Source organism: Pelmatolapia mariae, linkage group LG3_W (assembly GCF_036321145.2).
Source record: "Pelmatolapia mariae isolate MD_Pm_ZW linkage group LG3_W, Pm_UMD_F_2, whole genome shotgun sequence".
Taxonomy (NCBI): Eukaryota; Metazoa; Chordata; class Actinopteri; order Cichliformes; family Cichlidae; genus Pelmatolapia; species Pelmatolapia mariae.
Genome location: NC_086229.1, coordinates 14,002,501 through 14,016,782, shown reverse-complemented (window position 1 = coordinate 14,016,782; position 14,282 = coordinate 14,002,501). Strand labels below are relative to the sequence as shown.

At 47.9% G+C, this 14,282-nt stretch overlaps 1 protein-coding gene across 2 annotated transcripts in view; it reads right to left on the bottom strand.

Annotated features, from left to right (window-relative positions):
- The window catches only part of LOC134624235 (glutamate receptor ionotropic, kainate 5-like), a 205,449-nt gene that overhangs the window by 33,173 nt on the left and 157,994 nt on the right, over positions 1-14,282 (bottom strand). For both annotated transcript variants that reach the window (XM_063469197.1, XM_063469198.1), the window contains 3 exons: positions 13,439-13,600; positions 3,181-3,333; positions 850-954 (listed from right to left, as the gene is read on the bottom strand). In XM_063469197.1, the coding sequence (XP_063325267.1) occupies positions 850-954; positions 3,181-3,333; positions 13,439-13,600 (420 nt within the window). The remainder of the gene's footprint in view (positions 1-849; positions 955-3,180; positions 3,334-13,438; positions 13,601-14,282) is intronic.

The following is a 14,282-nucleotide window of genomic DNA, read 5'->3' as shown; positions in this document are numbered from 1 at the left end:
TAAAAACACAAACACAGACTCTCGAATTACAGCTGAAAGTCTGCACTTTTGTTTGATTTCAGTCCAGTGTGGTGCAGTGCAGAGACAAAACTACAAACATGTGTGTGTCCAGCTGATTATGGACCAAACTGTGTCAAAGAATAACTTGATTGTTTCATGATTAAACTAGAAATATGGATAATGTCCAACCCGCTGCCTTCTTTTAATGACTATAACAGCAGCACAGTCCTGAGGTAACTGTGTGAATCCATTCGGCTCCTGAAAATGTGAAGCAGACTTAAATGGATTTGACTAGAATGCATGAATCTGGACCTCAGTAGATGCCACAGAGTAAATAAGGTCAGGTCAGAGTTAGCGAGAGCAGCAGATCTATCAGGATGAAAATCAATTTGGATACGATGCAGGAAGCAGAGCAGCCCGAAGCAACGACCTTATCGAAGGAGCGGCTCATCCTCCGGGGAGCACGAGCGCGCTCTTGTGTTTGAGCTGCTGCGTAAATCACGCGCTGTCTCGTTACTTCTCACGGGAAGCTTCACCCCTGGTACACGAGCCCACCTGACCCCAGGCTGACCTCCATTGATCTGCAACCTTTTAATATATGTATGAGGTCGTAAACGCGCGCTGAGGCCTTCAGGAAAAAATTGGTTTGCATTGATTTTATCAACGAATGAGAGAAGGGTTTACTGCGGAGCAGACGGCGCATCCTGCATGACTTTTAAGGTCACGGCATAGAACATCCACGCTCATCCACCCGCCTGATCTTAAGGCACAAATTTACATCTCTGCGGCTGAATGATGACCTAATCTCTTTCCTGTCTGCTCCCCACTTGACCCTATTTGACCTCTGACCTCTTTATGGCCTGCAGGGTGTTTCTCCAGGATCTTCAGGGTGTAATTGGTCCTCTGGCCTTTGCTGTTGAACTCGATGTGACCCGTCAGACCGTCGTACTCCACCTGATGACACACGGGCAAACACCAAAGAACAGGTTAGCAGGTTAGCTAGGTGCGGTGCAAAGCTAACTGAACGTTGTGCTATATTAATGTAATAATAAGATAATATCAGTAGATGGAAAACAAACGTTAGTCTACTTTTAATTCTACTCAGCTTCAATTTGAAGAATAAGAAGGAAAATAAAAACACATCTATTTCCTGATTGATAATGACATGTAAAGAACAGCATGAAGCTCCAGTGACATCACCCGCTGATGTCACCGTCTTTGTGACGGGCACCTAAGGTGGTCACGTGTCATCATGAGGTAACACGCCCTGAGGCAGGGCGGCTAATTTAAGTTTAAAGAGGTGAAATTAATACTGAGTTCAGCTCATCAGTGCGGTTTCTCCTGGTGGGAAAATTAACCACGTGCCCCACCCTGAAGCATGACCTGCTTTATCATCTGTTTTAGTGAAAGAGGACCTTAATGTCTGCACTCAGTAAGACTTCAAACTAGCAAACGAGCTCGTTGACTCATTAGGACAGCGCTTATGGAGGCCATAAATCAGTGAGCCGTACACTTCTTTTTACAGCCAGTGCAGGTATAAGGCACTTCCACATCAGCTTCACTATTCAGACCCAAAGGCTACAGTCATCTTTTATATACAGTCTTTGCATGGACTGACTGCAAATCGTCCTGTCAGTGCTAACCTGAGGGTGAGAGAGCTTCACACCCTGGACTCTCTCTCCAATAAACTGTTAGCTGGTTTAGCTGCACAGAGAGCGGCAGGATGTTCTTGTTAGCAGCTAGCTCACCAGCCGTGATGACACTCGGCATCTTTATACGGAACAACAGACAGATAAACGTTGGCGTTCCCGTTAAGGATGCAGAATATCTGGGAAAGATGTTTACAGCAGCTCAATGTGAAGCTTTATTACAGGCTGCACTTTAATCTGACACACACACACATGTTTTCATATCTTTGTGGGACATCTCATTGAAATAATGCTTTCCCAAGCTGCTAACCTTAACCATCAATGAATGCTAACCCCGAGCCTAACCATAACCATAACCTAAATGTAACCCTGACACTAAAACCACACTTTGAGTCTCAAACATGCCTTTAAGCTCATGGGAACTGGGATTTTGGTCCCCACAAAGATATCAGTACAAGCTCACACACACACTGGAAATAGAAACTGAGACAACAGGAAAGACAGACAGTTCATCAGATCAGTGACGCTGCTGCTGGTGTGTGTGTGTGTGTGTTTGTGTGTTTGCAGGAATGTGCAAATAAGTGTGAGAGATGTGCAGCCAAGCATGCATTTTGTTCCTTAGTTTATGTGAGTTATGTGTAATCGAGTGCACATACAGTATGAACGAGTGTGAGTGTGTGTCTGTGTGTGTGCCTGTGTGTGTGTGCGTGCGCACAACTCAAGATGAATTACATCCCAAAAACAATGTGGCGAGAGAGACGGGGAGAGGGAGCGGGGTCTCTGGTTGCTGCCAGGCTCAGTGCAGAGATGATGAAGTGATGCTCGGAGAGCAAGCAAAACAAATGGAGAGAGGGAGCGGCATCCTCAGAGGATGGAAAAAACAAGAAGTGGCAGACAGACAAAGACGGGGGAAGAGGAAGACAGGAATAAATCAAATGGACATGAAAATGAAAGAAGGAAGGAGGGAGGAGGCCTCCTTCCACGAGTGCAGCTCTGCAGCAGCTCACCGTGTAAAAATCAACAAGTCCTCCAAATGCTGCAGTGCTGAACACTCCTGCTGCGAGCTCAAATCCCTGCCAATGTTTCCACTGAAATATGAACTGTTTCATACCAGCAGCATCCACACCCACCTACATCAAGTTCACGCCTCCTATTGAGTTCCTGCCTATTTGGAAAAAACAGCTTTCAAAGCTTTTAAAAAGCTAAAATGTCAGAGACCACACGGCTGCATGGGAACCAAACCTACACCAGCACAGAGGTGAAACCAGCGTGCTGCTGTACTGGCTGGTAGACATCCTCCAGTGTCTGAGCTTTTTAAACTGGTTCCATTGAAAAAGGAAACACTGCTGTTAGCACTTCCATCCTTTGGCCTGTTCAGTGAATGGAAGCAGAAGAAGAAGAGCTGCGCTCGCTGCTGCTGAGACGACAGTAAACTGTGAGCCCTTTATCCCTACATTACCCATAATGCCTTTCTGTGAGATGTCTGTGGGCCTCCTCTGATAATGCGTGAGGTGTGTCTGTGTGTGTTTACCATGCGCAGGTAGTTCATGAGGCTGGTGCCGTGCTGCCAGATGAGCGGGGAGGTGCAGCTCAGCGGCTTCACGCCGATCTCCTGACTGCGGTTCAGCTCTCGCACGGCGCTCACCACCACGTGAACGGCGTCGAACATCAGTGCTGACGACAGCTGAGACAGACACGGGTAAAAACATTAAAGCATGAATGAGCTCAATAACTGACACAGCAGAGCGCTCTGATGTCACAGTGGAGGAGCTGCCTGTGTGCTCGGACTTTTCCGTCTCTGTGAGGAATAAATACGACGACTTCCATCAGTGCGCCGTTTTACTCTGAGAGACTAACCAGTCACAGCTGCTTCTCCCAGCCGGACACAAATGTGTCGCTCTCAGTCCGAGACTCGTGAATGATCTCTGCAGCTCGGCCTCTACGAGAGCATCTTCCTAATGTGTTTCACATTTGAACCATATGAGTGATATGCACAGATCTGGACTCGCCCTTCACAAAAGCAACTGTCCATCACCCAACTGTATTCATGTAAATGAAGACGGGTGATGACGGAGGATGCCGGTACATCTGCACTCTGTTGGTTTTAATGCATCTGACTGTCTGATGCACATGAGTCACAGAGTTCTGACATCACGCCGTTCAGGAGGTAGCTTGCTTGCTCATATTTTGCTTCCAAAAAGCAGAATGTTCTTGAGCAACAGTTCTTCAGCTTTCTGACGGTCTTTCAAAGTTCGTCTTTCGGTCCAGTCCTGGTGCCTGACCATTTGTTTCTGTCCGTTAAGCCTCTGAAGCCTCAGAGTTCACACTGAGCTGAGGGATGAAGCTGCTCACACCAATATTCAAACTCTGTTCTTGCCTATTATTATTCCATGTATGTTTGCATATGTTATAATGAACCAATCTCCAGGTTTCCTGCAAAATCTAAAGAAATGAATGGTGACTTAAGACTTTTGCACAGTACTGTAGTGTGATTGAACTCCTATTAGCCATCAAGAGTACTGGGTGAAGTTAAGAGCTTAAAAGCTGAGATCAGAATAACATCAAGAACAGTCTGCTGCATGTGTCCTGTTCATTCAGCATGCTCTCCTCCACATTCCCCACTGCAGCCCACAAAGCTGCACAACAACAAAAACTCCCAGAAACAAGAATAAAAAGCTGTGTTTGTGTGTTTGTTGGTGCTCCTACAGCTGAAGGCGCCGGGGTATTGATAGCAAGAAGAGGAAAATTAAAGCCCTCCTGCTATCAGCGGCTCTCAGCGCTGGGCTCAGCGATCGACTCAGTGATCCTATCACAGTCTGACGTTCTGGTCTGTTTGGTCAGTTGTCAATCAAACTGACACTCTGAGGGAATCAGACAAATTGTACGGAGGCAGAGCGGCACAGTCTGTCAGCGGCTGATAAAGAAGACGGATGTATGACCGAGTGTGATTGGAGTTCTCTCCGAGTCGATAGTTTCAGGGCTGGATGACAATAACTAATTACAGACTGAAGAGAGACAGATAGACGAAGTGAAATCAGAGGCAGGAAGAGAGAAGAGTTCTGGTGACTCCCAGTCCCTCGGTTTGCTCCGCCTCCTCCAACATGGACCATAACTTTACTGAGGAGACACCGGGCTGTAACCGATATGCCGGCACAAGTGATTCTAAGTGTTTGGACTCATTATTTGTAGCTTTGGCTCTGACCTCCATCACAGGGTCAAAGATTCCAGATGTGACTGAAGTACAGACTCAGTACAGCTTTCAGTCCAGGTGTTACTGTAGGTAAGGAGGGGTTACTGTAGGCAACGAGCGGTTACTGTAGGTAACAAGGTGTTATTGCAGGTAACGAGGGGTTACTGTAGGTAAGAAGGGGTTACTGCAGGTAAGGAGGGGTTACGGTAGGTAAGGAGGTGTTACTGCAGATAAGAAGGGGTTACTGCAGGTAACGAGGTGTTACGGCAGGTAACGAGGTGTTACGGCAGGTAAGGAGGGGTTACTGCAGGTAAGAAGGGGCTTTTGCAGGTAAGTAAGGGGTTACTGCAGGTAACGAGGTGTTACGGCAGGTAAGGAGGGGTTGCTGCAGGTAAGAAGGGGTTACTGCAGGTAACGAGGTGTTACGGCAGGTAAGGAGGGGTTACTGCAGGTAAGAAGGGGTTTTTGCAGGTAAGGAGGGGTTACTGTAGGTAAATAGGGGTTACGGTAGGTAAGGAGGGGTTACTGCAGGTAACGAGGTGTTACGGCAGGTAAGGAGGGGTTGCTGCAGGTAAGAAGGGGTTACTGCAGGTAACGAGGTGTTACGGCAGGTAAGGAGGGGTTACTGCAGGTAAGAAGGGGTTTTTGCAGGTAAGGAGGGGTTACTGTAGGTAAATAGGGGTTACGGTAGGTAAGGAGGGGTTACTGCAGGTAAGGAGGGGTTACGGTAGGTAAGGAGGGGTTACGGTAGGTAAGGAGGGGTTACTGTAGGTAAGAAGGAGTTTTTGCAGGTAAGGAGGGGTTACGGTAGGTAAGTAGGGGTTACGGTGGGTAAGGAGGGGTTACTGCAGGTAAGGAGGGGTTACTGTAGGTAACGAGGTGTTACTGTAGGTAACGAGATGTTACTGCAGGTAAGGAGGGGTTACTGCAGGTAAGGAGGGGTTACTGCAGGTAAGGAGGGGTTACGGTAGGTAAGAAGGGGTTACTGTAGGCAACGAGGGATTACTGTAGGTAAGGAGGGGTTACTGTTGGCAACGAGGGATTACTGTAGGTAAGGAGGGGTTACTGTTGGCAACGAGGGGTTACTGTAGGTAACGAGGTGTTACTGTAGGTAACGAGGTGTTACTGCAGGTAAGGAGGTGTTACTGCAGGTAAGGAGGGGTTACGGTAGGTAAGGAGGGGCTACTGTAGGTAAGGAGGGGCTACTGTAGGTAAGGAGGTGTTACTGCAGGTAACGAGGTGTTACTGCAGGTAAGGAGGGGTTACTGCAGGTAAGGAGGGGTTACGGTAGGTAAGGAGGGGTTACGGTAGGTAAGGAGGGGTTACTGTAGGTAAGGAGGGGTTACTGCAGGTAAGGAGGGGTTACTGTAGGTAAGGAGGGGTTACTGCAGGTAAGGAGGGGTTACTGTAGGCAACGAGGGATTACTGTAGGTAAGGAGGGTTTACTGTTGGCAACGAGGGGTTACTGTAGGTAACGAGGTGTTACTGCAGGTAAGGAGGGATTACGGTAGGTAAGGAGGGGTTACTGCAGGTAAGGAGGGGTTACGGTAGGCAACGAGGGGTTACTGTAGGTAACGAGGTGTTACGGCAGGTAACGAGGTGTTACTGTAGGTAACGAGGTGTTACTGCAGGTAAGGAGGGATTACGGTAGGTAAGGAGGTGTTACTGCAGGTAAGGAGGGGTTACTGCAGGTAAGGAGGGGTTACTGTAGGTAAGGAGGGGTTACTGCAGGTAAGGAGGGGTTACTGTAGGCAACGAGGGATTACTGTAGGTAAGGAGGGTTTACTGTTGGCAACGAGGGGTTACTGTAGGTAACGAGGTGTTACTGCAGGTAAGGAGGGATTACGGTAGGTAAGGAGGGGTTACTGCAGGTAAGGAGGGGTTACGGTAGGCAACGAGGGGTTACTGTAGGTAACGAGGTGTTACGGCAGGTAACGAGGTGTTACTGTAGGTAACGAGGTGTTACTGCAGGTAAGGAGGGATTACGGTAGGTAAGGAGGGGTTACTGCAGGTAAGGAGGGGTTACGGTAGGCAACGAGGGGTTACTGTAGGTAACGAGGTGTTACGGCAGGTAACGAGGTGTTACGGCAGGTAAGGAGGGGTTACTGCAGGTAAGAAGGGGTTTTTGCAGGTAAGGAGGGGTTACTGCAGGTAACGAGGTGTTACGGCAGGTAAGGAGGGGTTGCTGCAGGTAAGAAGGGGTTACTGCAGGTAACGAGGTGTTACGGCAGGTAAGGAGGGGTTACTGCAGGTAAGAAGGGGTTTTTGCAGGTAAGGAGGGGTTACTGTAGGTAAATAGGGGTTACGGTAGGTAAGGAGGGGTTACTGCAGGTAAGGAGGGGTTACGGTAGGTAAGGAGGGGTTACGGCAGGTAAGGAGGGGTTACGGCAGGTAAGGAGGGGTTACGGTAGGTAAGGAGGGGTTACTGTAGGTAAGAAGGAGTTTTTGCAGGTAAGGAGGGGTTACTGCAGGTAACGAGGTGTTACGGCAGGTAAGGAGGGGTTGCTGCAGGTAAGAAGGGGTTACTGCAGGTAACGAGGTGTTACGGCAGGTAAGGAGGGGTTACTGCAGGTAAGAAGGGGTTTTTGCAGGTAAGGAGGGGTTACTGTAGGTAAATAGGGGTTACGGTAGGTAAGGAGGGGTTACTGTAGGTAACGAGGTGTTACTGCAGGTAAGGAGGGGTTACTGCAGGTAAGGAGGGGTTACTGTAGGTAACGAGGTGTTACTGTAGGTAACGAGGTGTTACTGCAGGTAAGGAGGGATTACGGTAGGTAAGGAGGGGTTACTGTAGGCAACGAGGGGTTACTGCAGGTAACGAGGTGTTACTGTAGGCAAGGAGGGGTTACTGTAGGTAACGAGGAGTTACTGCAGGTAAGGAGGGGTTACGGTAGGTAAGAAGGGGTTACTGTAGGCAAGGAGGGATTACTGTAGGTAAGGAGGGGTTACTGTTGGCAACGAGGGGTTACTGTAGGTAATGAGGTGTTACTGCAGGTAAGGAGGGGTTACTGTAGGTAAGGAGGGGTTACTGCAGGTAAGGAGGGGTTACTGTAGGTAAGGAGGGGTTACTGCAGGTAACGAGGTGTTAAGGTAGGTAAGGAGGGGTTACTGTAGGTAAGGAGGGGTTACTGCAGGTAAGAAGGGGTTGTTGCAGGTAAGGAGGGGTTACTGTAGGTAAGTAGGGGTTACGGTAGGTAACGAGGTGTTAAGGTAGGTAAGGAGGGGTTACTGTAGGTAAGGAGGGGTTACTGCAGGTAAGAAGGGGTTGTTGCAGGTAAGGAGGGGTTACTGTAGGTAAGTAGGGGTTACGGTAGGTAACGAGGTGTTAAGGTAGGTAAGGAGGGGTTACTGCAGGTAAGAAGGGGTTGTTGCAGGTAAGGAGGGGTTACTGTAGGTAAGTAGGGGTTACGGTAGGTAACGAGGTGTTACGGCAGGTAAGGAGGGGTTACTGTAGGTAAGAAGGGGTTGTTGCAGGTAAGGAGGGGTTACTGTAGGTAAGTAGGGGTTACTGTAGGTAACGAGGTGTTACTGCAGGTAAGGAGGGGCTACGGTAGGTAAGAAGGGGTTACTGTAGGCAACGAGGGATTACGGCAGGTAAGGAGGGGTTGCTGCAGGTAAGAAGGGGTTACTGCAGGTAACGAGGTGTTACGGCAGGTAAGGAGGGGTTACTGCAGGTAAGAAGGGGTTTTTGCAGGTAAGGAGGGGTTACTGTAGGTAAATAGGGGTTACGGTAGGCAAGGAGGGGTTACTGCAGGTAAGGAGGGGTTACGGTAGGTAAGGAGGGGTTACGGTAGGTAAGTAGGGGTTACGGTAGGTAAGAAGGGGTTACTGTAGGCAACGAGGGATTACTGTAGGTAAGGAGGGGTTACTGTTGGCAACGAGGGATTACTGTAGGTAAGGAGGGGTTACTGTTGGCAACGAGGGGTTACTGTAGGTAACGAGGTGTTACTGTAGGTAACGAGGTGTTACTGCAGGTAAGGAGGTGTTACTGCAGGTAAGGAGGGGTTACTATAGGTAAGGAGGGGTTACTGCAGGTAAGGAGGGGTTACGGTGGGTAAGGAGGGGTTACTGCAGGTAAGGAGGGGTTACTGCAGGTAAGGAGGGGTTACGGTAGGTAAGAAGGGGTTACTGTAGGCAACGAGGGATTACTGTAGGTAAGGAGGGGTTACTGTTGGCAACGAGGGATTACTGTAGGTAAGGAGGGGTTACTGTTGGCAACGAGGGGTTACTGTAGGTAACGAGGTGTTACTGTAGGTAACGAGGTGTTACTGCAGGTAAGGAGGTGTTACTGCAGGTAAGGAGGGGTTACTATAGGTAAGGAGGGGTTACTGCAGGTAAGGAGGGGTTACGGTAGGTAAGGAGGGGCTACTGTAGGTAAGGAGGGGCTACTGTAGGTAAGGAGGTGTTACTGCAGGTAAGGAGGGGTTACTGCAGGTAAGGAGGGGTTACGGTAGGTAAGGAGGGGTTACTGTAGGTAAGGAGGGGTTACTGCAGGTAAGGAGGGGTTACTGTAGGCAACGAGGGATTACTGTAGGTAAGGAGGGTTTACTGTTGGCAACGAGGGGTTACTGTAGGTAACGAGGTGTTACTGTAGGTAACGAGGTGTTACTGCAGGTAAGGAGGGATTACGGTAGGTAAGGAGGGGTTACTGCAGGTAAGGAGGGGTTACGGTAGGCAACGAGGGGTTACTGTAGGTAACGAGGTGTTACGGCAGGTAACGAGGTGTTACGGCAGGTAAGGAGGGGTTACTGCAGGTAAGAAGGGGTTTTTGCAGGTAACGTGTTACTGCAGGTAAGGAGGGGTTACTGTAGGTAAGAAGATGTTACTGTAGGTAACGAGGGGTTACTGTAGGCAACGAGGGGTTAACAGTTAGTCCAAAACACCAGTTTTTGAATGTAATTCTAAAATTCAGAAAAAAACATAAGTGACCAAACTAATCAAATCTAAAATCTACAGATGGACCGATGTTTCTACACCTGCTACACTCTGCTGTGTCTCCGTCAGTTATGCTCGTTGGTGGGGGTCTCTGCCTCCAGTTTGGTTGTGAGTAACTGAAAAGCTGCTCTGTTAGTGGACACTAAGAGGTTAGGGTTTCCACCTGTACAGCTCTTAGATGCTTTTAAGTCTGATCCTATTGTATATCCTGTGTTTCCATCCATGAAGGCGTTTCCTGGTTGCAGACCTGTGAGCCTCCTCCAGAGGTCCTCTGTGAAATAAATGACTCTGTGGTCTCTCAGGTCTGTTGGTGTTGGTGTTGCTGAGCTGCTCGATGCGTTGCTTTGTATCCTAATTAACTGTTAGTTCATTTCATGAATCAAGAAATGAATCGTAAGTAGTAAGTACAGTGCTACTTAAGTATAGCATAGAAACAATGATCAGATCGTGTCATGTTTGCTTTGGGCTTCAGTTTGTCCTGAAAACAAACTTCAGGTGTAAAATCTCACTTTGTGTCATTTCAGATGGAAACTTTTCTTCTTTTCTGTTCAGTAACATCCATAAACATCCCAATCACAAAGTTCATCATGAAATCCATCCGGCACTTTAAGTGAATAGATATGAGTAATAACCCTGGAGATACGATGCTGTTTGCAGTGACTGAGGCGAACTCGTTATTGTCATTACTGTTATCTTTATTAAAGTTGGCCTTATCACTCTGCTGATATCAGAGCTGCAGATGAGACAAAGCGCTCTGATGGGACAGATTTGCCCTGATGTGTCTATTTATTATGGATCAGGACAAAGACGCAGACACAGTGACAGATGAAAACGCTCTCCGGGCTGAACCTGCTGTAGATGATTTACTTACCTTAGCATCTCTAAATATCACACCTTGATCTGCTGATTAACACCTCTAATCATCCTGAGGTATAAATCATTATCCCAGGATCATAATTTAGCTGCTTCATTATGTCGAGCAGTGACATTGAAATATTCTGTGGCTGTGGCACAGCAAAGGGCAAGCTAACACTTCACAAACATCAGGATTTGTGTCTGTGCCGGCCTTTTCTCCACGTGCAAGAGAAGCTTGGTCATTAGACGGAAGCGTTTTTTCAATAATCTTACTCTTTACTGACTTCTTTCTTTCCTGTGTCGGGTTGGTAGTTAGCACAGAGATCTACTGTCCTCTGCACAAATGTGGGGGTCCACCTGATCCATCTGAGCACCATGTAGTGAGTCAGCCTACAGCTCAGCTCCTGTAGAGGAAGACGGGTGTTCTTATGGACGGGTTCAGATCAGGCAGGCTGCTCCTCCAGGTCTCCAGACTGGAACAGGTAATTACAACTACAGGGTGGGCCATTTATATGGATACACCGTAATAACATGGGAATGGTTGGTGATATTAAAGTCCTGTTTGTGGCACATTAGTATATGTGAGGGGGCAAACTCCTCAAGATGGGTGGTGACCATGGTGGCCATTTAGAAGTCGGCCATCTTGGATACAACTTTTGTTTTTTCAATAGGAAGAGGGCCATGTGACACATCAAACTTATTGGTAATGTCACAAGAAAAACAATGGTGTGCTTGGTTTCAACGTAACTTTATTCTTTCATGAGTTATTTATAAGTTTCTGACCACTTATAAAATGTGTTCAATGTGCTGCCCATTGTGTTGGATTGTCAATGCAACCCTCTTCTCCCACTCTTCACACACTGATAGCAACACCGCAGGAGAAATGCCAGCACAGGCATCCAGTATCCGTAGTTTCAGGTGCTGCACATCTCGTATCTTCACACCATAGACAACTGCCTTCAGACGACCCCAAAGATAAAAGTCTAAGGGGTCAGATCGGGAGACCTTGGGGGCCATTCAACTGGCCCACGACGACCAATCCACTTTCCAGGAAACTGTTCATCTAGGAATGCTCGGACCTGGCACCCATAATGTGGTGGTGCACCATCTTGCTGGAAAAACTCAGGGAACGTGCCAGCTTCAGGGCATAAAGAGGGAAACACATCATCATGGAGCAATTTCAAATATCCAGTGGCCTTGAGGTTTCCATTGATGAAGAATGGACCCACTATCGTTGTACCCCACATACCACACCAAACCATCACTTTTGTTGTTCCAACAGTCTTGGAGGGATCCATCCAATGTGGGTTAGTGTCAGACCAATAGCGGTGGTTTTGTTTGTTAACTTCACCATTCACATAAAAGTTTGCCTCATCACTGAACAAAATCTTCTGCGTGAACTGAGGGTCCTGTTCCAATTTTTGTTTTGCCCATTCTGCAAATTCTGTGTGCCGATCTGGGTCATCCTCGTTGAGATGCTGCAGTAGCTGGAGTTTGTAAGGGTGCCCTTTGTGAGTAGCTAATATCCGCCGAAGGGATGTTCGACTAATGCCACTCTGCAGTGACATGCGGCGAGTGCTACGCTGTGGGCTCTTGCTGAATGAAGCTAGGACAGCCACTGATGTTTCTTCATTAGTGACAGTTTTCTTGCGTCCACATTTTGGCAAATCCAACACTGAACCAGTTTCACGAAACTTAGCAAGCAGTTTGCTAACTGTAGCATGGGAGATGGGTGGTCTCGTAGGGTGTCTTGCATTGAAATCTGCTGCAATGACCCGGTTACTGCGTTCACCAGATAGCAACACGATTTCGATCCGCTCCTCACGTGTTAACCTCTTCGACATGTCAATGGCTGTGAACAAAGAGAAACTTGTAAATAACTCATGAAAGAATAAAGTTACGTTGAAACCAAGCACACCATTGTTTTTCTTGTGACATTACCAATAAGTTTGATGTGTCACATGACCCTCTTCCTATTGAAAAAACAAAAGTTGTATCCAAGATGGCCGACTTCTAAATGGCCACCATGGTCACCACCCATCTTGAGGAGTTTGCCCCCTCACATATACTAATGTCCCACAAACAGGACTTTAATATCACCAACCATTCCCATGTTATTACGGTGTATCCATATAAATGGCCCACCCTGTATATCGGGCATGTCTCCACCTCATGGACCAGCTCAGGCTCCTCCTCTCAGGAGCAGCACATGTATTACTATCCTGCAATAATACGGCATGGCTGACCGAAGCACTGTGCTTCCAGCACACCTTACAGCCAACGCTTCCAACGCCTCTGTGATGTTGAGGCTCGCTTCACGGTGATAAATAGATCAGACGTGATCTTGGCTGACTTCGTTTGCTAACATCACATATTGCTAATGAACTGAATGCTCATCTCAGGAAAACTAAACTCAGAACCAAAGAGCGGCTTGTGACACAGTGACCCACATTTGTGCAGGAGGCTGAAGGTTATCCTGTGTACGGCGAAGACACGCCGCTCAGTAACTGTGTCAAAAGGACATCAGTCTCACTGTGTGTGAATAATGGGCACTGTTTCGAGGACCTGTGAGCAGCTGAAGTTCGTCGGCCTTTTTTTGTGTAAAGTAAGCCTACTCACACCTTTCATCGATTCATTTCTGACTTTCTGCTTTTGCTTCTTCTCTAAAAGCTACATTTGCATTTGAACCTTTAAGCTGAATAAAGACAAGAAGTCTTTTAAGCACTGAGGATATCTTCTAAAGGTTCTGATAGTGTGGCAGTAGATGAGGTGAGGTGAGACGCTCTCGGGGTCGTACTCTGTCCCGTCTCACCGCGGGTCCCGGGTATGGGCTGACGTCGCAGCCCTCCCTCCAGGACAGGTTGAGGCTCCTGATGAACTCCAGGTAGAAAGGATGGCTGATGTTCAGCATGGAGAAGCCCACGATGTTTGACTGATCGCCCACCACATCGTCAAGTCGCAGGAGGGGGAAATCCTGAAGACAGAGACAGAAAGAGCGAGTGAACAGAAGAAGACACGAGCGGCCGCTGTGACGTGCAGATACCATGGAGGGGTGGAGAATCTGAAATGCAGAGGGAGAAAGAGAACAACAAAGCACAAAGAAACAAACAGCTTTAACAGCTTGATTGGAGTTTTCTTTGCCGGCTGCACAACATCAAGCAGAGTGTTTAAATTCAGAACAGGGACGCAGAGAAAAACACTTTTCTTTCCTTTTTGTTTAAAAAAAGATGGACATCAAACGCTGGGGATTTCAAAGAACTTCAAATAGTCATTGAAGGCAAGTTGGTGTCACGCTGAGCTGTGCTGCTGAAATAAACCACAAACTGTTGCTCAGCCCTCACAGGGTTTGTGTTGTGCAGCAGATGCTGACAATGAGATGTTTAGCTGGAACGAAGTCGGGAATGCCGGCAGACTCCAAACCAACGTCCGGCTGCTGGCTTCACCTCCGATCCCCTCGACAGTACAAGCTGTGCTCAGTAATCGTGTTCCCCTGAAAAGAATGAAGAGTTCTTTTGTTTTCAGCCGAGCTGAACCGAAACATACGTTAAAATGCCTAAAAGTGCACTTCCTCTGTTCACCACCAGGGGTTAGGGACTGACTGTGGGAAGAGAGGCTGGAGCCGCTGCACAGCCACACTTACTGTGACTCTGTGCAGC